We start from the raw sequence: 20,244 nt of genomic DNA on the forward strand, positions 1-20,244 counted from the left end.
TATGAAATCCTTTCAAACTGCACCTTTGGTTATAGTGTCTTTGGCTGTAATTGATTTTGTGAGGACAGTGCTTAATCTGGGGAACAAATTCCACTCTATCTTTCTGTGGGATAAGGCCAGGAAAAAAAAAAGGATTCCAAATTCTGCACAAATCAAGAAATGCCACACTTGGAACTGAAATTTGTGCCTGATTTTGAGGCGTGTAGATGTGAGAGTTACCTTTAGTGCTTCCTCTTGTACCTGGAATTGCACCTCTTCTTGTGCCTGTACTTCAGCCTTCACAAGATGATGTTTCCTGCCCAGATCCAGCCAAGAGAAACATCTTCCTCTGGAATCCCTTGTGATTTCCATCATTTGGCATTTTTAGGCTACAGCACAGGACCTGGTTCCTCAGCAAATGTGGCGTCTGCTTTATGTTGAAGCAACTTTGGAAAGAAAGCTCCAAAATACCAATGAGCTTCTGCTCTGTCCTGTGGCTGCCCATCCCTGGAAGTGTTCAGGGTCAGGTTGGATGGGGTTTTTGAGCAGTCTGCTCCAGTGGAAGGTGCCCCTGCCCATGGACAGGGGGTTGGAACTTGATGGTCTTTAAGGTCCCTTCCCAAGCCATTCTGTGAAAAGGGTGCTTTGACTTCTCAGCTATCTAAACCCTTTTGTTTGTATGAGGACAGGTTTAGGCTTCGTCCCCTGGAATCCCTGGGTGTGTCTCTGCAGCCTTCAGTGTAAAGGAAGATTCTGAGTTGCTCAGTTCCTCCTGGCCAGGAAATCTGGATGTGGTCTGTCAGTTATGGGATTTGTGTGTCAAACAAGATGAGTCTGGATTGCTTTATGCTTAGCACCGGCTGTTTTGGATTTCTCCACTGGACTTTATTTGTTGGGAGTTCTAAGATGTTGATTTTGTTGATATTCCTCTTTCCCCAGGCGGAATTATGACACCTGAGTGAAGTGTTGGTGTATATTTGGGTCTAGATCTAAATCTCTGCTTCACTTGTCTGGAATCTGAGCAAGTCAACTGCAGGGAGGGTCTGTCTTGCTGATGAAATAATTGTTTTTGACTTCTTAACCCTTGATATGAACAATTTTATTGCCATGTTTAACCAAAGTTTAAGGCAATGAGATGTTCCATGCCTGGTAATCCAACTCTGCAGTATTCTTGGCAGCTCTTACATGGACAGTCTGGCTTATTGGGTTGACATGACTCAATTATTCAGGAAATCGGATGAAGAGAAATTAGTGACAATTAAAAGGGATAAAATTACTTGGAAATTTTATTCTAAGTATTGTACAGATTAAATGAGCTCCCACAAGAAGATTTAAGTACTGTAGGTCTTGGCATTAATACTAAGTGGACTGCAATGGAAACTTGCTAACCAAAACAATAAAGATAAAGGAAAAAATATGTGGCTTTAAATTATACTCTAAAAATTCTGAAATTCTTCTTAGTGTGTCTTAGAACTCATTGCAAATTTATAGACTTTTACATTTATTTATTAACAAAACGAAATTTAACATATGGGGACTACTTGAATTATAACTGGTAGTCCTTCACAACAGCAGTAATAATCCTGATGAATCTGATGATTTTGTTCAAGCCTGATGTTATAAAACATTATAAGAACTTACTTTGCTGGCTCTATTTAAGGCTGAAAAAAATCATTTTTGTTCCTCCTTTTAGGGGCACAAGAAGTTCTCATTGATCCAGGTACATTATTTTCCTGCATGTTTCCAAATTATTTTCTTGTATTACTTGATGTGTTTTCCAGTTGTATAGATAGTTATTGCCACTTGCCAAAACTAGTAGTGATCCCTGATGCTTCAGTTTTTGGCTATAAATCTTGAGAAATTACAGAGACTGAAGGGTAACTGGCACAAAATAAATGCTGTAGTTCCGTGATTGTGTCTCAATAAATTCTAATCAACAGGATTTGTTTCCATGAGTAGTGAGGATTTTAAAATACTTTTGAAGTGACCGACCTGAATGGTCACATGTGGTTCTGTAGTGTCATGGTGCTCCCTCAGCCATCATGAACATCTTTCACTTCCATAAAAGTGCTCTTAATCTCCAGATGTGCTTGGTCTGATTCCTTAAGGTTAATAAACATATTAAAAAATTGCCTTAGCATTTAAGTATGTAAGGAAACATTCTTTCTGCTCCCTCAGTAAATTCAGAAATACCTTTCACAGTAGTTTTTAACTGACTAGTGGCAGTTAGGGCCAGCTCTGAAACTCAGGGATTTTTTTGCCATTTTTGCAGAGAAACCTCTTGGAGAAATCAGTTAGTGTGTAATCCTAAATAAATTACAGTATAATGCTACAGATTAAGTAATATGTAAGATGGTATTGGGCCTTGCCAAACCTTTGATATGTTTCCACTTTTATGATGTTAACTCCAATAAAATCAGATTCCTAAAATAAAATTTTCATGTTCTTTCTAATAACCCAGATTTCCTTGGCATCTATTTCAAATTCCTATCCCTTATATAGACCCTTTCTGTCTCTTGCCTTCTTGCTTATATAAGAAAACCAATTTTTTACTGTTTTGTCTGAGCCTTTTTTTTTCCTAAGGTGTGCTTTAGAAGCACAGTGTTAAAGTAGAAAGAATAGTTCAAAGATTGAAACTGTCTATTCAGATGTGGCCATAATAGAATTTTAGCAATCTATATTTTATTCATAGTCTAAACATTCAGATAAGGGCCAAAAATCATGAATATATTTGCTTTTTACTAAGGGAAAGATTATTTCCTTTCTTTCTAGATAGGGCAAGTGTACCTTGTGTATTCTGTGTCAAACCTACAGCATACCTTAGCTTGCTTTTTAGATATTTAGCATTTGCCAAGAGTCCTTGTGCTCATTTCTGACCCTGTTCTGTTCTAGGTGCTCTGACTTCCAATGGGATAAATGCAGATACCAGTGCTGAGATAGGACGTGCCAAGAACTGCCTGAGTCCTGAAGACATCATAGAAAAATATAAAGAAGCCATTTCTTACTATGGCAAGGTAGTCTTGGTTATTTTAAAATAAACACCTTAAGGTGTTCACCTTTTCAATAGTGAACTGCTGAGGCTTTGGTTTTGGAGGATCTTTAAAGCATGGCAGTGAGGTTTGTAAAACAGTTTCCAGTTCTACTGGAGCAGTTTTTAGGTTTTTGTGCAAGTGCTCAGAGTCTGAGATGGAAAAGGAGCTTAATGTCTGCAATCATAATAAGAAAAGAAAAAGAATTGTTTTTTACTGTGAAAATAGTGGCTCAGTATCCACATCAACACTAAAGATAAGTTTAATTATACTGCAGTGGAGTTATTGAATCACTTTTTAATTTCAGGTATTTCTCTAGTTTGATAAAGTATCTTTAGACTAAGCTTATAAATATTTATTACAGGCATTTTCATGTCCATGTTGAAAGGAGACTCTCCAAGTGAAACAATTTCAGTTGTGTGCATGAGTTAATTTATGATCAGGAGCAATGAAAGGTGATAGTTCTGGGCACAGTGTCAGATAAATTAGAATCCATCAGTAAAACAATAACTGTCAAGGATGCATTCAGCTTTTTAATGTTACCTTAAGGGTATGTTGCTCATCTAGAAAGGGTGTGATGTCTCTAGGAGTATAAAATCATTTGACTTAGTTGGGCTTAAGGCAGGATATTTATATTTTGATTATTTATAATATGCACTATGCTCTCAGCAAGTAATAACTGTGCTTCACTGCAGCTTCATTGAAATAACAAAGGGTTTTGTGTCAGGACTGATTTATAACCCTTCAAGACAAGCACAGTTACCTCCAGTCTGTTCCAGACATACAGAGTAACTCCTTGCTCTAAAGCTGAGGAAGCAGCACTTTCTGCATATTTTTTATGTTCTCACTCAGATGAAAAAAATTTTTGTAGCACCTTCTAAAATAGATTCAATCTCCACTGATTTGCTTTTGCTAATATAAATGCACGAGAGAGAAATATGGGACAGCTTTGCTGGCATAACTCTTGCTTTTTGTTACTGAGCTTTCTTTCCCCCATTAGTTTTCAAACACAAATACCTGAAGAGAGCTTACCTTCAGCAGGAGGTGGTCCAAATCAAATACCCAGTATCAGTGTTGTTTGAGGAAATCACCAGACCAGATTGTCTGGCTAGAAAATTGCCTGTTTGTTATCTGAGCACAAACAGTTCAGTGCACATCTGCATTGTCTCCTTAGCTTCCTTAAGCAAGCTAAATCACTGGACAGTCATTTACAGCAAAGGTTTTGCAGACAAATACTAGAACACTCAGATTGGTTTCTAATTCTCTTGTCATCAGGAATATTGTTTTAACTAAAGAGAAAATCGATGCAGTAATAAAAATATTTGCATTGTACAGGTAGAACTTATTTGCAGACACAGCACCCACGTCCAACCATTCATGAGGGTTCCCCAAATGGTTCTAATATTCCCAGATTTTTTCCTCACCTGAACTCTCAGACTGAAGCTGTGCTCTGTCTCAAAATGAGAGCAGTGAGTGAAGAGGCTGAAAACAGCTGTTTTGCACGATAATATTTTAGATGAGACCTTCACTTTCACTTGTGCATATGTTGATAATTTAACAGTGTAGTCATTAGCATTAAGGAATTGCTGGGTTTGGAGGATGTGACAGCTGATTTATGTGTTGAGCAGAAATGCTTATAAAATCTAACAGGTGCAATACTTCAATATTATTTTAATTTTCTCCTTCTCCAAGTACAAGAACGCTGGGGTGATTGAGCTGGAAGCTTGTGTGAAGGCTGTGAGAGTCCTGGCAATGCAGAAGAGGAGCATGGAAGCCTCTGAATTTCTGCAAAATGCAGTTTATATCAACCTTCGGCAGGTCAGTTGGAAAGTCCAGGTTTTTTTCTCTTGTAATTTGACAGAATAAACTGAAAGCTACTTGGATTCAGTAGACTCCAGTTTATTTTCTGTACCACTGCCTTCCTCCTGACAAGAGCTTGACTTCTGGGGATTTTCACATCTGTGAGTCTGGGTAACGAGGTTTGGAGAGTTCATCTAAAAACATGAGGACTTAGTTTGAGATTAAACTCTGATGCTTCTTCTCCCTTGTGAAGGTAAAAAAAAAAATCCCATTGTTCTCTTGTGATGCCGTACTAAGGAAAAACATCTGCCTGGGACTGCTCTGCAGTGGATTTTTCAAATTTTCTTGATTGCATCTCATTCAATGAAACTGAGCAAATCAGGAATGGCCTCTTGCAGAGTGAGCTGAAGGGTCTGATTAGTGTTCTTAATCAACTGAATTTTTGTTGTCTAGTGCAAAGTCTTAATTAAGCCAAACCAGAAAGGAATTCAGGGGAGAAATCAGTGTGTGGAAAGTGCTCAGTATCACCACAAAAAAACATTGACACTTGAGCAGTGTCTTAAGCTTGGTGTCACTGCTCACAGAGAGATTGCTGTGGTTGAAAGAAATAATAAAAAGTTGTTAGGTTTCATATTGATTTTGGGTTTTTGCTCATTACATCTTGGTAGGATGAGCAGTTTAAGTCCACGCCATTGACCTTATTAGACCCAGACAGGGACAGCAGATTTATGAGGGAGGTAGAATACTTTCTTTCACTTGCAAAGAATCCTCTCTCTGGAATCAATTTTCTAACAAAACATAAATGAGGCAATAATTAATTGATAAGCTGTCATAAAAACCATCAGTCTTGTTAGAGAGTGCCTTAATTGCCATAATCCTTGTAGTGCTAAAGGCCCTCTCTTTAATTCTGTAACCAGTTTTTTTGCTGGCAGTTCTGCACCCTTTGTTATTCACCCATCCTCTTGTTCTGGTGCTGTTATTCTAGTTGCCTGCAAACTCCAACATTGTTGTTGTTTCCTTTTCTGGAAGCAATTAGTGCTATTAAGAGAATACCCTGTTCTCCCTGGCACCACTGATATTGCAGCTTTCACTTCTTATCAGAGGAAACCTGTAAGACCCAGCATCTTGGTTTGAAAGACAGGTGTCTGACAATGAAGGCAGGAACCTCCCTTGGAATAGAAAATGTGACCCCTTTTTTTCCAAATAACTGAAAATCTGGGGCTTTCAGGCAGAGACCTGGGAAAAGGAGTCACAGTTCTGCACTGGTGTGTGGAACAAGGCTGGGCTCCGCAGCAGCAGCGGCCGGGAGCGAACACGCACTCCCGGGAAGGGGGAGAGGGTCGGGCTCCTCTCCTGGATTCTCCTGAGGACATGGTGAGGGTCCTTTCCAGACAGACCTGGTGCTGATAAGGTTCCAGTTCAACAGCTGATCTAAGGAGCAAAGCTCCCCTCAGAGCAGGACAGGACAGCAGGAGCCAGAGCCCCGCAGTGGTGGTGAACTCTTCCCACAGCCAGCGCAGCCTGTCTGTCCTCCAGTGCTGAGACGGAGAGGAGCCCAGCCCAGCCCCTCACCCCTGGCCAAAATCTCTTGGTATCTTTGCCCTTCCCAAAGAGAAATCCCCAGATAAGAGAGGAGCCAGCTGCACCCTTCCACACCTTGGCCATTTTTTTGGTCACTCTTAAGTACTGGTTGTTATTGTCTCCTCCCAACAGATGGGACAAAATTCCATGAGAGAAAGAACCAAAAGGAAAGATTTTTCCAAAAGGAAAAATCTTAACGCCCAACACCCAGTGAATGGCAAAGTACTTGCCCCTTCAACAGTTAATATGTATTGCCTAATAATACACAAGCACAAAGCTTGGGAACATGAAAAACATCCTGATCTAAGCTGCCAGTGAACCTGCAACCAGTTCAGCCCAAACCAGTACAGACTGGGTTCTCTGCATGGCTGGGGAACAACTTGGCATTACTATGTGAAATAACAGTCGGATAATTTTTTCAGGGCTTTCCCCAGGGCTGAGAAATACATTTTCCATAAAGAGAGGTATGTCTGGGAATTGTATTTACAGCTTTTTAAGATTTAATGTATAAAGCATGGAAACAAATAAGAGTTTTATTTATAATTTGGACTAACTCAGAGGAGGAGTCATCCTGTGATAGCTGAGGGAATAAACTGTAGGACAGTGCCTTTAATTTGTAGGTAAATAGGACATTAGCACAACCAACATTCTGCAGCAGAAAAACCACCTCACAGGTTAAAGTGTAAGACTTATAAACAGGAAAACTAGTTCGTATCCATAAATTTAATTTCATTTTCAGTCTAGTAATATAATGTAATTGGTATTTTCTGATGAGCTGCAGGGTAATAAGACTTAACTTTGCATCCAGTTACGAGGAATAAATTGTAAAATATAATTACAGAGAAAGTGAGATTATAAAATTTTAATGTTGTAAGGAATAATTAAAAAACAAATAAAAAGCTGCATTCTTTGAAAGCCTGACTTGAAACAAGCCTGAGAAAAAAACTGGCTCTATTACCTGAAGAGTGACCTACAGCCTTTCCATCTGCAGTTGTAGCTTTGTCTGGTAGAGAAGGCAAATAAAAATTAACCAGGTGGAAATAATGCTGTGCTTCAGGTGGTGGCTGTTTTGCAGCCACTTTACAGGCATTAAGCTTTTACAAATTTGTAAGGTCAGGAAAGATGTTTGTAGGTGCTACACCAATGGCCTGCAGAGTGCCTGCTGCAATCTTCCCAGAATTAGTTACCTGGAGTATCTGTGTGGGGTTTTTTTCTCATTTTTTCTTCTTTTAAATTCCTGGATGGTAACACATAACTGTTTGTGCTCAGGAAAATGCAGTTTTGCTGTCTTTGTGGTGATAAAAAAAAAAGTTTCCTGCAGCTGAGGAAAATACTTGATTAACTTTGGGGACAACCATTAAGCAACAAGTTATGTAACAGTGGCAAAAACTTAGATATTATGAAAATAAAACTTTCTGGGAATCTGCTGCCTCTCTTGTAATTGTTCCAATTATTAGTGAGTGCTCCTGCCTACCTATATAGCATTGCCCTGTCTTTTATCATCTTAAAGAATTTAGTGAACATTGTCAGAATTTTTATTTAAGGAATAGCTTTTGAGAGGGTTTTTAAAGCTCTTTTGCTTTATTTCCTGATCATGTGCTTGTGCCCTACTTCCATATTTTTTATTGTTCTAACCTGTAAAAATGGCAGAAATAGCTGACTTCAGTAGGACACCTCGTGTTCTTTCTGAGTGATTGCTTTTCGGAACTATGATAACTTCTCCAAAATTTTTCTGTGTTTTCCTTTTGTGTTTTTTGGTTTTTTCAGCTGCATTGTTTCCTGAAAGTTTTCACCCGGTGCAATTACCTTTTTTCACAACTCGTGATACAGGGCTTGGTCTTAGGGATGGGCGATACTTTTGCTTTGGTCAGTGCTGTTGTCAGTTCTGAAAAAAATAGCAATTTCAGCTTCAAAAATTGTCTGAAACTTTGTAAAATGCTTTGTTACTCTGTGTGTTTCTTAATATCCTGAAGTATGAAAATTTGAACTGTCAGGTAAGGTTGTGGTGCCCTCTGATAACTCCTCTTTGGTGTGTCTCATATCCCTATGTCCAAAATTAGAAGTGACTTTTGAGAACAGACTGCTTTTTGTAATTACATCAGGATTTGAGTGGCTAAAAGACATTTTGAAGCTCTGCTTACAAGACCTAATCCTTTCTGTAAAAAACAACCAGTGTGGTGAGCAGCTTCCCTTTGACTGTCCAATCCTTTAAGTGCCTGAAGTTAAGTACACTGATTGATACTTCCAGTTTTGAAGAATGAGTTGCTGTTTCTGTCCTTTAGGGCTATTTTTGGGTGACGTTTGTCACTTGAAGCGCCTTTGCAAAACGTGTTGGCAGCTTTAGAGTAATTTCAAGTACTTGTTATTGCTTTTGATTGTGCCAGATCCTGTGCACTAGGTGTCAGCATTGCTCTGCACTGCTGGTTCCTGGGACACCGTGCAGGAATCATCCACAGTTTCTGTTGCAGTTTCTTCGTGGCTGGCTGACTCCAGAGCAAGATTATCATTCAGGCCTGAGGCAAAAAGAATTAAGTTACCTGGGACTTAGGCCAATACACCGATAAGCTAAAGAAGCACTTGGTGGTAGTTCCTTATCGAGTTGGTTTCAACTTTAAGACTAACAGGACTTTAAATTCCACCTCACTTGTTGGCAGTGTGCAAATGCATCATGGAAATGTTTAGGTTGGAATAGAGCTCAAGACCAACCATTAACTCAGCACTGCCAAGCCCAACACTAAACCATGTCCCCGATTGTCACGTCTACACATCTTTTAAAGCCCTTCAGGGATGGTGACTCTACCATGTCCCTGGGCAGGCTGTTCCAATACTTGACTCAGTGAAACAATCTGGGTCTGTGTCCTTCTATGACATTTTGCTACTTTAGCATTATTTTGTACCTTGTTGGGAAAAGCTCCTGTTGAACTCACTGCTGCCCTCCAAAACTTGCTTCGTGCAAGGCAGTGGTGAGGCACTGGCACAGGTTTGCCAGAGGAGCTGTGGATGCCCATCCCTGGGAGTGTTCAAGGCCAGGTTGGATGGGGCTTGGAGCCAGCTGGTCTAGAAAAAGACATTCCTGCCCATGGCAGGAAGTTGGAACAAAATGATGTTTAAGGTCCCTTCCAGCCCAAACCATTTTATGATTCTGTGATTCAATCTCACAGTGTATAAATCCCAGTACGGTTTCATGGAATGAAAAATTTGTGGTTTACAAGATTAGAGACATAAAAATCGAGATGGTAGTTTCTTGCTTTCATAGCTTGAGATTTCAAGATTAGATTTAATCTTCAATGGATGAAAATCTTAGTGAATCAATAAGTCTTGGAAGTGGCATATTTTTGCACTCCTTTCATTCACACGAATATCATGTTAAGTGTCTTCCATACAATGTGGAGCTGTTTAGCTGTTACTGACTGCTTTGACTGTTTACTTGTTAGTACCACTGACAAATAAAGTTGAAGCTGCAGAAATTCATCTTAGCAGTTTTTGTTAACAGTTGAACCAAGCTTAACTGCTCCTGGCTGCAGAAGCTGTCATGCCTGGCTGTGTGCAAATCCCTGGCCTTCTGCAGCGCCAATGTCTGCTACTGTGTCTTTCCTCCTGTTTGTTTTTTAAAACTCGGCACTTTAAATCTTTGATAAAAGCCAGTCCTTTCCTCTTTTCCCTTCAAACTGCAGCTCTCAGAAGAGGAGAAGATCCAGCGTTACAGCATCCTGTCGGAGCTGTACGAGCGCATCGGTTTCCACCGCAAATCGGCGTTTTTCAAGCGCATTGCGGCCATGCAGTGCGCGGCGCCCAGCATCCCCGAGCCCGGCTGGAGGGCCTGCTACAAGTTGCTGCTGGAGACCCTGCCTGGCTACAGCCTCTCCCTGGACCCTCAGGACTTCAGCAAAGGTCAGTGTGGATTGCCACTTAGCTGGCTTTCCATTATAATTTCCTTGAGAGATTTCATACTGGAGCTAAATTGTTTGCTAAGCTGAAACTACGTGCAGCAGATAAAGCAGTTGGTCAACACTACCTTCACTTTTTATTAGTGGTGTTCCCATAATTTCAAATTTCTGCAAGCCACTGCTGAATGTGTTGCTGTGGTTCCCTGGTTGCAGGAAGTAATTATGGGTTGTTTATGAAAACTTTTTTTCTTACGATTTTCAAAAATGCCTTTGTTTTGGTAATATGCTTTTCAGTACATAAAAAGGTCATATATTATTCTGGATTATTTTTTCAATTAAAGTGCCTTCAGCTGTTCCATCAGAAATTGTATTTCTTTTAGTTTTGTGGCTGTTTGATCTTATAAGGAAGGAGTAAAAATCCTTTTACATATTTTTATATATAGATACATATAATGTAATTAATAGGGTCAAATATGTCATATTTTCCCACAAGTGAGATCAGAGCCAGCTGAATTGCTGCTTGGCAGCTCCTTTTGAGTAAACCTTTCCAAAGCCTTGCATTGTGTTATACAGCAGCAATTTTGGGGTCCATTCCCTAAATGTTGTAGCTGCAGGAGAGGAGCAGGAAGTGATGGGCTGAGCTGTATTTGTGGATGGTTAGTGTTGGGGTTTTTTAAAACTGGTGTGATTTGGCAGTCAGATTATATGTGAGAGGAGGTAGCACATGCCAAGCGGACTGGGAGGAAAGATGCTAAGAATCTAGGAAAAGGGAATGTGCTGGGAAAAATACGCTGTGACCTGGGATAGGACTGTGTTGGGAGAAGTTGTAGAAGTTCTGAAAGAAATTATAATTAAAAAAGCAAAGAAAGGACGTGATTGGTGTTTATCTTTCCTTTTTACCTTACCTTCATGTTGCACTGAAGTGCGTTGTCTCGTTTTCTATCCCCGAAATGGCTCTTTCAGAGACATATGGAAAGATCACTGCAAACTCTAAGATAGAAATGACATTTCACACATGAAAAATAATGAGACTCTCAAAATATAAACTCTCAAGGTTTGGTTGCAGTAAATATTCCTAAAACAGTTTGCCAAATGCTGATGGGTGATATTACAAGGAAGGCTGTTGAAGTTTATGAAGTATTGCACATCCTGAAATATCTGTTATTTAAAAATTATTGCTGTTGCTTACTACTAAAAGCAGGTTAAGCTTCATGAAGAGTGCTGCATATTATGGTTCTGAACGGAAGGTTATGTTTAGATGATCTATTTATTCTTCCCATAGATACTCTACAAATATGGAGTAGTTCATAGTCTGAAACTTAAAGACTGAAAATCAGGATATGTGCCTTGTGTTCTGAAGTTTTATTGCTTTTATTGGTCAGGAAAGCATTTAGGGAAAATATCTCTTGCTTGATCTTTAAACAGAGTTAAGAATTACCAGGTAGTTTTTTTTCTTTACAAGGGCATGGAGTGACAGGACAAGGGGGAATGGCTTCAAACTGAAAGAGTAGGTTTAAACTGAATATTAGGAAGAAAATCTTTACTGTGAGGGTGGTGAGGCCCTGGCACAGGTTGCCCAGAGAAACTGTGTCCAAGGAAGTGTCCAAGGCCAGGTTGGATGGGGCTTTAAGCCACCTGGTCTAGGGGAAGGTGTCTCTGCCCTATGGCAGGGAGCTGGAAATAGATGATCTTTAAGGTCCTTTCCAATCCAAACCATTCTGTGATTCCATGATTTCAGTTTCTGTATGAAACCTCACGTGCATTGTCCAGAGAATTAAAAAAAAATATATATATAAAACTTTAAAGCTTTTGTGCATTATTTTGGTTTTGGGGAAGTGTTAACTTCATATTCAGAATTTTAATTGTACATTTATTAGTTGATAGACAAGCATATAAAACAAAACTTGATTGCATGTTTAAGTATTCAAGCAAATACAACGGTCCTATTTTTTGTGTTGAGTACAAGGGTTGGATTTTGTAACAGCCATTGGGTGATTGGTCTAAGTGCCTTAAAATTACTGCTTAGCATGTGAAGAAAACCAAAACCAATGTGTTTGTGATGATTTCCAGCTTTATAGTACATTAAATACCTGCATTTTTCCCAGGAACTCACCGGGGATGGGCTGCAGTGCAGATGCGTCTGCTCCATGAGCTGGTCTATGCTTCCAGGAGGATGGGCAATCCTGCCCTGTGTGTCAGGCATCTCTCCTTCCTGCTCCAGACCATGCTGGATTTCCTTTCTGACCAAGGTAGGACTTTTTAAAGAAGCAGATATTTGCGCTTTCTTCTGACCCACAGTCAAATAATGTGACTGTGTTTTAAAATAGAATTAATTTGGGAAGGAATGGAGAGCAGGGAAGTTGGGGAATTCTTTGTATGCCTGAGTGGGTTGTTGATGGTAGTCAGTCAACAGAGTGTTGAAATTAGATGATCTTTAAGGTCCTTTCCAACCCAAACCATTCTGTGTTTCTAACTTTTAGAAGCTGAATGTGATTGACCTGAGTTAAGCAGTGTTTAGCTGGGACAGTGGCCTTAAGTTCCTCTATATTTCTGCAGTTTATTTTTTTTTTCTTATTCAGCAATATATTTTAACAGGATTTAAAGGTTGACAATACAATAAATATGTCTGTGGCTGATTTTCAGCAATAGGAATGATGTGTGAGGATCCTTGTGTGGGATAGGACCATGCAGCATTTACAGAATCACCTGGAAAAGCCAAAAGGGAGAAGTGTTATTTTTTATTATGTTTCTTAGGAAAAATATTCCATAGTGACTTGTTTATCACCCAGTTTAATGAGACCAATGATCTTAATGAGTGCTGAAAGATTTTAAAAATTCGTTTTGCTTTTTAGTAAGCCAGGTAAAAAATGCATTTTTTCCCAGTTACTCCTTTGTTTACAATAAAGAGCATGGAGGTTGTAATGTGTAGATTTTTTCTTTTCCCCTTCTGTTAAGGCCAAATGTCTCCCCTTAGTGACTCCTGCAGCACAGAACTTTGTTGGCAGACTTTAGGTATTTGCCTACTTTATTTCTTCTGTTTAGTGGCTCAAATCAGTGCTGGAGGAGGAAGAGGAACTGATAAACTGGAATAAATTTGCTTTCTGCTTGTAAATCTTATTTGCTGTCAAAAGGTCCCTGGATTTTCCAGGACTTAAAGTGAAGCTTTGTTGATATGGAAAGTTGTGCTGAACACAAGGTTTTAAACTCTTCCACTCTGCATTTCCACATGTGATATTGTTAATCCCTAATCCTGAAAAGGTTTGAACTCTTAAAGACAAGAAACTCTGTTCTTTGCCTTCAGACATTGTATGTCTGAATAAAGCTTCCAGTTTCATAAGACCTAGGATAACTGTGATGTTTAGTGCCTTTGAAAAAATCAAACTAAATATTTTCCCATGTGTTTAAAAAACAGTTGAGTATTTTTTCCCTTCTCTCCTGAATGCATCCAAAGTGGAACTTGCTGTTGAGTTTGGTGTCTTCTATTGATAAGAAATGCCAGAAATGTATTTCTGGCCTGTAGTTTTTTTTTGTAACTCTGCTGAGATTGATATTGTGTGACCACAGAATCATTAAGGTTGCAAAAGGCCTCCAGGATCATGAAGTCCAACCTGATGTTGTGCAAGGGACCATTTAGCATAGAAATTACTTGAAATTTATAGTTCTTCTAAAAGTATTGGAATATAAGGAAAAAATAAACCAACAAAACCCCTTCAGTCTTGAGTTGTAGTAAAGCACAAAAGCAAGAGAAGAAGGCAGAGAATTCGGTTACTGTTTTACTTGCTGTGAACAGTTCCCTTAAAACTGGTAAAAAGGTGTCATTAGTGTTCCTCTCTGATGCCCCATGACTGAAATGTCCAGGTTTTGTTAATCAATTGAAGGTTTTATTAGAAAACAGAAATAATGCAGTGGTATTGGAGTTCAAGAGTGCTCAGATTTTACTATTTTTCTGTGCTGCACAGCAAGTCACCAGTTCCTAAGGTTGGAGGAAAACTCACTCTTTTGAAAAGTCAGTTTGCACTTGAATGTGTTCTTTCCTAAATAAACTTCATATTTTTAAAGCTTGTTACTGATTATCTGCTAAATCCTATTCTCGTCTTTAAAGTTTGGGTAGTTTGCAGATCATTTTTAAAATTAGACTAAATAGAAATGAAAAGTCTTAAGCTGAGAGGAAGTCACCAGCTAAACATTTGGCTCTGGAACTTGACCTTCTAACCCTTTTTCTCTCAGGATTAGCTGCCTCTACACACAGAAAAGGAACATTTTATAGTTTTAAAATTTAATTCTGTTCATTTACTAGTTCAGTTCAAGTTGGAAACTGGAACTTCAGAAAAGAGGGAAAAAATATTTATTCTCCAAGTAGAAATTCAGCTGCTGAGATTTATTTGTTCCAATGAAATCTAGATCTATTAATTAGAAACTCTTGCTTCTATTAATGGAACACAAATGCATAGTCAAAACTGGTTTGTGTTTAAAACAAAATTTAATGTTTGAATTGAATGATGCATTTTAAAATACAGCTTGTCTATGTTTACTTGAATCTCCAACCGTGAAGCCTGGCAAATCTAAATAAAGAGTATCATCAAGTAAATGGGAGATGTCAGTCACTATTTTAACAACATGGAAGCTAAAAGTTTGATTTAAAATTAAGCTGTTTAGTTGCATAAATATGTAAAATGCAGTCTTCTGCTAAGCAAAAAGAGGTACTAAATTCTCTGTAAAACCTCAAATCTCAAGCTATTAAGTTTTAATGGTAACAAGCCCTTAAGAATCACTTTCTTTAAATAAGAATTAAAATGTGCAGTTGCAAAGTTGCTTGGAATTGAACCTGTCTTTTGCATAATGCTTTTTGAAACAAAACTGTGTGTACAGCTCAGTGAATTTGAATTGAGTAATGTCAGGTATTTGGAAAAAAAAGTCATTGTTTTACTGTGGCACTTCACTGATAATATTCATACTTCTTTAAAGGGCTGTGACTTGCATTGAGTGCAAATAATTCTGAGTTGGCTCATCTGTTACAGCCTCTCTAAACACGGAACTCTTTGGAAACAGCTGCTAAGGAAATGTGACTGTCCACTCACCAGGCAGTCCTGTGGTGAACGAGTACGGAGTTGGGAATGTTTCTCCATTGCCTCTTGGAAGATTTGAGGGTTGAAAGTGAAAGCTTTGAACTGCTTACTGTTAGAAAATGAGGCACCCTGTTTGAAGACCATTGAAAGACCTTGCAGTTGATCTTTTAGAGAAGGGAGCAATAACCTTTGGGTATATCAGGTGAACTTGGCCTGGGGTACTGAGGAGCAGCCAATGGATTTTAGGGGAGCAGAGATGAAGGTCACCAGTGATTTGCTGTTGCTGGGAGCTGGACGTGAGGTTGCCATTCACAAAACCCTCTCTAAGCAAGTACCCAACCTGCCAAAAGTCTGTGAGGTCTACGAAGTGTTGGAGTCTTTGTTGTCCTGGCTGCTCCCACGAGGCTGCTCCACCCCGCTGGTGCTGCTGCCCTGGCTCTGCTGGCTGGGCAGCTCTGGGAGTGACCCCAGGGGAGTGTCTGGTGGCACCCAGGGAGATCCCCCATGGCACTCTGTGAGCAGTGCTGGAGCCATGGTGGGGGTAACCCCTTTCCTGTGCTTCTCCTCATCATTCTTGGCATTCTCCCACTTTCCTATTTTCTCCTTCTTTCCTTCTCTATGAAAAAATGAAATTGAGTTATCGCTTTGGATCCCAGCATTTAACCTCGCTTGTGTTTTAATCTTCTTTATGGGTATGTTCAGAACCTAATTCTTTCCTGCATTTGTGGATCAAGGCAAAACTTGTCTCTCTTCAGCTTGAGTAGATCAGAACAGTCCCTCACCCTGCAAGTTCATGTTCTTTCAGACATTCAGCAGGTTTCCAGGATTTCAGGATTCCTGCTGTTTGATTCTGGTGGCAGGGATCTCAATGTGCTGAGGTGATGTGTTCTCACCCACCATGTATAGCATGGGATGAAACTAGGATAGGACTGTTCCATTCTGTTTTTTGTTTTTTTTTTTTTTTTTTTTTTTTTTTGGTGGGCTAATTCCTTTAAGATCCACAAGGTTCATCTATTTTGTTGTTTGGGAAATAATGTGCACTTCTCAGTGCTTCTCAGTGTAGCAAGATTTTCCTGTCCTGTGATTATTGTTGCTGCACTTGAGTTCTTTCCAGTCTTCTGGTGAGGTGACAGCCTTCACATCTGAGCTCTCAACTGCTCTGTCATGTACTTAATGAATGAAACTACTGACTCAGTGATGATTCTGAATTAAAAAGGCAGAAGTAATTTTTCATCTGTTCACCAGGGGTTTGGATGTCTTTGTTCTTGAGATGACAGTAGGTGATGGAGAGAAGTTCCCAGAATATCCTGGTGTCTGTCCTTCGTCTGTGTGGTTGTTTCTTAAATCATTGGATACTAACAAAGTGTTTATTTTCAGCCTGTACTGAGATCATTGTGACTAGTGAAGAATTTCTCCCAAAATTTCTCCTGAATGCTGTTTCAGTTCTCCTCATCTTGTAGATGAGTTGAGATGGACTTGTCAGTGTTGGCTGGGCAGGCCACCTTGATGCCTTGATAGCTTGGACTTCTTGATAGCTAAGGGACTTCACACCATTAATGTGAGAGCGCTTTTGGAACCTTTTCCTTTCAAGCCTGCTGTGCTCAGGTGATGAGTGAGATGTCAGCTGGCAGGGTGAGGTTGTGCCTTCTGCAAAGAAGTGATGAGCTTGGTCTTAAAAGAAACCCCAAACCTTGTTTATCTTCAGAAATTATGGTTAAGCCTGGACTGATTGTAATTTGGTGATGTCAGACGTGGTGTCTTACAACTCTTAAAATATGTCTTTCCATCTTGCAGTTTGAAAGAGGAAATTATGCAGTATCTTAGACATTTTATTTATGGAACAGATTGCATATGCGTTCCCTCAGTGTCATTTAAATTTCAAATGGCTATGTGGAAGTATGGAAAATAAGGAGGAATATTAAACTGGGCTCCTGAAAATTGACAGCTAGGCCACAAGTGAATGTGGAAATGACTTTAACCCTTTGTAGCCCTCCTGCCAAGCAGCAGTAAGGACCAGACTCAGTTTCTGAGGATCTTTACTTAAACGTGTAACGTTGTCCTGAATTTCCATCCAAACCTGGGAAAATGAAGTGAAGCTGCACAGGCACTTGGTGGGTTCTACCTCCCCACAGAGATTGGGCTAAATGGGTTTCACTGGAGCGGGGGATAAGAATAACCTGTGAGCCTATAAATAACTTTTGGCCATGGAATAATTTAAAATGGCATCTTTTTTTGAGGGACTGTTGGAGCAGCTTGTAACTTTGTTCACCTCACTGCCTCCTGCTCTCCTGTCCAAGTCTTGCTGTGACTTTCTGATTTCCCCATGTTTTCAGAGCTGTAGCCAGAGTTGTTGAGAGTTTCAGCTCATTTCAGTTTGAGCTGGTTGCTCACCATTTCTCCCTTCTGTTTGCCATTTCTCCTGCCTATTCTCATAATGCTGCTCTTCTTTTTTTTTCTTCCTGTTTTTCATATTTAGGTTAGAGGAAACAAGATTATAAATATTACGAATAAAGACATAAGCCCAAAAAAGATTCTGAGGTGTAACTTGCTCAACTCATGAAAAATAATAACTTCACACAGAAGCAGGAAGCCTGCCAGAACTGAAAGATAATTGAGGTATGGAAAGAGACACTCTCAGGGAAGATTGAGCTGTATCAGAAAATTTGGATCAAGGTTTTCTGTTTAGGAAAGAAGATTCCAAGGCTGGTTCTTCCTCTACAAAGAATAAATCTGTGAAATTATTTTGAAGTGTAATTAAAAGTGGTTTATGGTGGGGAGTGATCTGAACTGTAAAATGAACAGTAATAAATTTCAGGTACCAGATAAGGTTCAAAGGCACTAAAAGCCTTTTAATTTTAAACAGCTGAATTACAGTTGCAGTTAATTTCTTATAGTGTTTTTATCTTCACTTTAAAATTACAAATGGCAAGTGCATTGCTGTATTTTTTAAGAGTTCAAGAGGGATGGAAGTTCTTCCAACTGATATATCTATGTCATAGTCTTCCTAGTGACCCTGGCCACAGCAGGGATTCTTTTTACAAGATTCATCATTCCCCTTACACATCTATGGCTGTCTCAGTACTGACTAAGTGACCCTGGTCGTGGATGCTTCTCTTGAAGTGAGGTAAACCAAATTCCATCCTTTGAACCCCTCTGGAGTTCAATACATTTGGCCTCAGTACTGGGTGCATTATAAGAAGCTCTAGTAAATAATAGTAGGTGTGTGGATAATTGTGATTTAATAGGAAGAGGTTAGAATATCTTTGAAATATGGTTTATTTTCAAGGAATGATGGAGCATTTAAATGAGCGTGATTTAGTTGCTAGAGTATTCCTGGATTTAAAAAAACCCCAAAAAACCAAAAACATATGTGGGTATGTTGGTTCAGTAATGATTAGAAGAGATAAAAACAATAAGAGAATGAGTTTAGGGTGTTGAGGAAAGAGATTCCCAGTCATGTACTCAGCAATAACCAAACCATCCCTGTATTACCAACACTGTGTTCAGCACAAATCCCAAAACACAGCCCCAGCCCAGCTACTGTCAGGGAAATTAACTCTACCCCTGCCCAAAGCAGCACTTATCAAAACAGATGTCACCTATTAAGAAACTGGCAAAAGTGACAATATCACAATTTGTTGCTAAGCCAAGGTTATTTGGAAAAATTTCTAGAGTAGACTTCATTGTGTTAATGTTTCTTGAGAGTGGAGGATAAGAGATCCTGTGTTGGAATCCTGCTTTTCCCGAGTCTGCTGATGCTGTCACAGGTAATCTCCAAAGCTGTGCAATGAAGGCACAACTGCTTTGCTCTGTAGCTTCTCTTTTGTGCTGCAATGCTTGAAATGATTTAAATTGCATTTAAATTAGGGCAGCATTTCTCCTATATCATCTGTAGTATGTAAATTCATTTTTAGAAAGGTAAACGTTACTGATTGCAAGGGCTAAAAAGATTAATGCTTCAGTCAGACTGAACAGAGAACTTAGTGCAAATTAAAACTTGATGTAAACTTCAGAGTTGCAGTGAGGTTTACTTAACTGACACTGATGAACTGGTTTTAATGCACTGTGTTGTATTTTAGCTGACAAAGTACCTGCAAGTTGGTATTGACCAACCAATAAACCTTTCAAAAGGGAGCTGCTTTGGTTGGTCTTATAATATTCAAATTAACTGATTTCAGGATGAAGATGGAAATCTACAGTATAGTTACCAGGGAATATTTATAGCAGCCTGGGTAGTTCTTAGCCATTACTTTGAAATATTTCACAGCTTCAGCTTAATGCCATATCTTGCCTGTGTACTTATATATAAATAAGTGTATGTGTGTGTATATATGTATAAAAATGTAATTAAACTGACTTGTCACCTTTGTTTGATGTATAGCAGTGGCACATTGTGGTCTAAGAATGAATATATTAAAAAAAGCCTGAATGGAAATGCTTTTTGATGGGTTGGAATAAAAGACTTGGGAGATTTTCTATGAAGTAGAAAGAGACTCCTTAGAAGCCAGATAAGTCTTATTCATCATGGTACTGTGACTTCTGCTGCTTTTCATCTGCTTCTGTGTTTTCATCAGTTCTGTGCTATCAAATTTTAGCACTATTATCTTCCTGCTACACTTCTTCCTGCTTTTTTTAACCCCCCACTTTTAGAATGTCTCCCTGGAATTTGTGTTTTGTAGAGACAAGCCAACTTATTAAATAAATTTGCTCAAACTGCTTTATTTAGAGAGTGTAATTTATTTACCTGAATTATATATCTTTCAGACTTCAATGAATTTTTTAAGTTATTTGTTATATGACAAGAATAATGTACTGTGAATCAAATATTTAGCATTACAGGCCAGCCTGAAAGTCTCATACATGGTTTATCTTTGCTTAGACTTGTGCATCAGTGAGGTAAGA

The 20,244-nt window shown here is 39.1% G+C and overlaps 1 protein-coding gene and 1 long non-coding RNA gene across 13 annotated transcripts in view; both read left to right on the forward strand.

Moving 5' to 3' along the window:
• The window catches only part of TRAPPC9 (trafficking protein particle complex subunit 9), a 444,584-nt gene that overhangs the window by 15,955 nt on the left and 408,385 nt on the right, over positions 1–20,244 (forward strand). For 11 of the 12 annotated variants that reach the window (XM_068180203.1, XM_068180211.1, XM_068180227.1 and 8 more), the window contains exons 5-9: positions 1,673–1,699; positions 2,872–2,993; positions 4,701–4,826; positions 10,064–10,280; positions 12,382–12,525. In XM_068180203.1, the coding sequence (XP_068036304.1) occupies positions 1,673–1,699; positions 2,872–2,993; positions 4,701–4,826; positions 10,064–10,280; positions 12,382–12,525 (636 nt within the window). The remainder of the gene's footprint in view (positions 1–1,672; positions 1,700–2,871; positions 2,994–4,700; positions 4,827–10,063; positions 10,281–12,381; positions 12,526–20,244) is intronic. The other variant, XM_068180236.1, reaches the window with a different exon arrangement.
• LOC137468505 (uncharacterized) lies at positions 12,574–20,110 on the forward strand. The gene is made up of 2 exons (XR_010995981.1): positions 12,574–15,544; positions 17,819–20,110. It is a non-coding gene; the product is annotated as an uncharacterized lncRNA (long non-coding RNA).

Source organism: Anomalospiza imberbis, chromosome 1 (assembly GCF_031753505.1).
Source record: "Anomalospiza imberbis isolate Cuckoo-Finch-1a 21T00152 chromosome 1, ASM3175350v1, whole genome shotgun sequence".
NCBI classification, from domain to species: Eukaryota; Metazoa; Chordata; class Aves; order Passeriformes; family Viduidae; genus Anomalospiza; species Anomalospiza imberbis.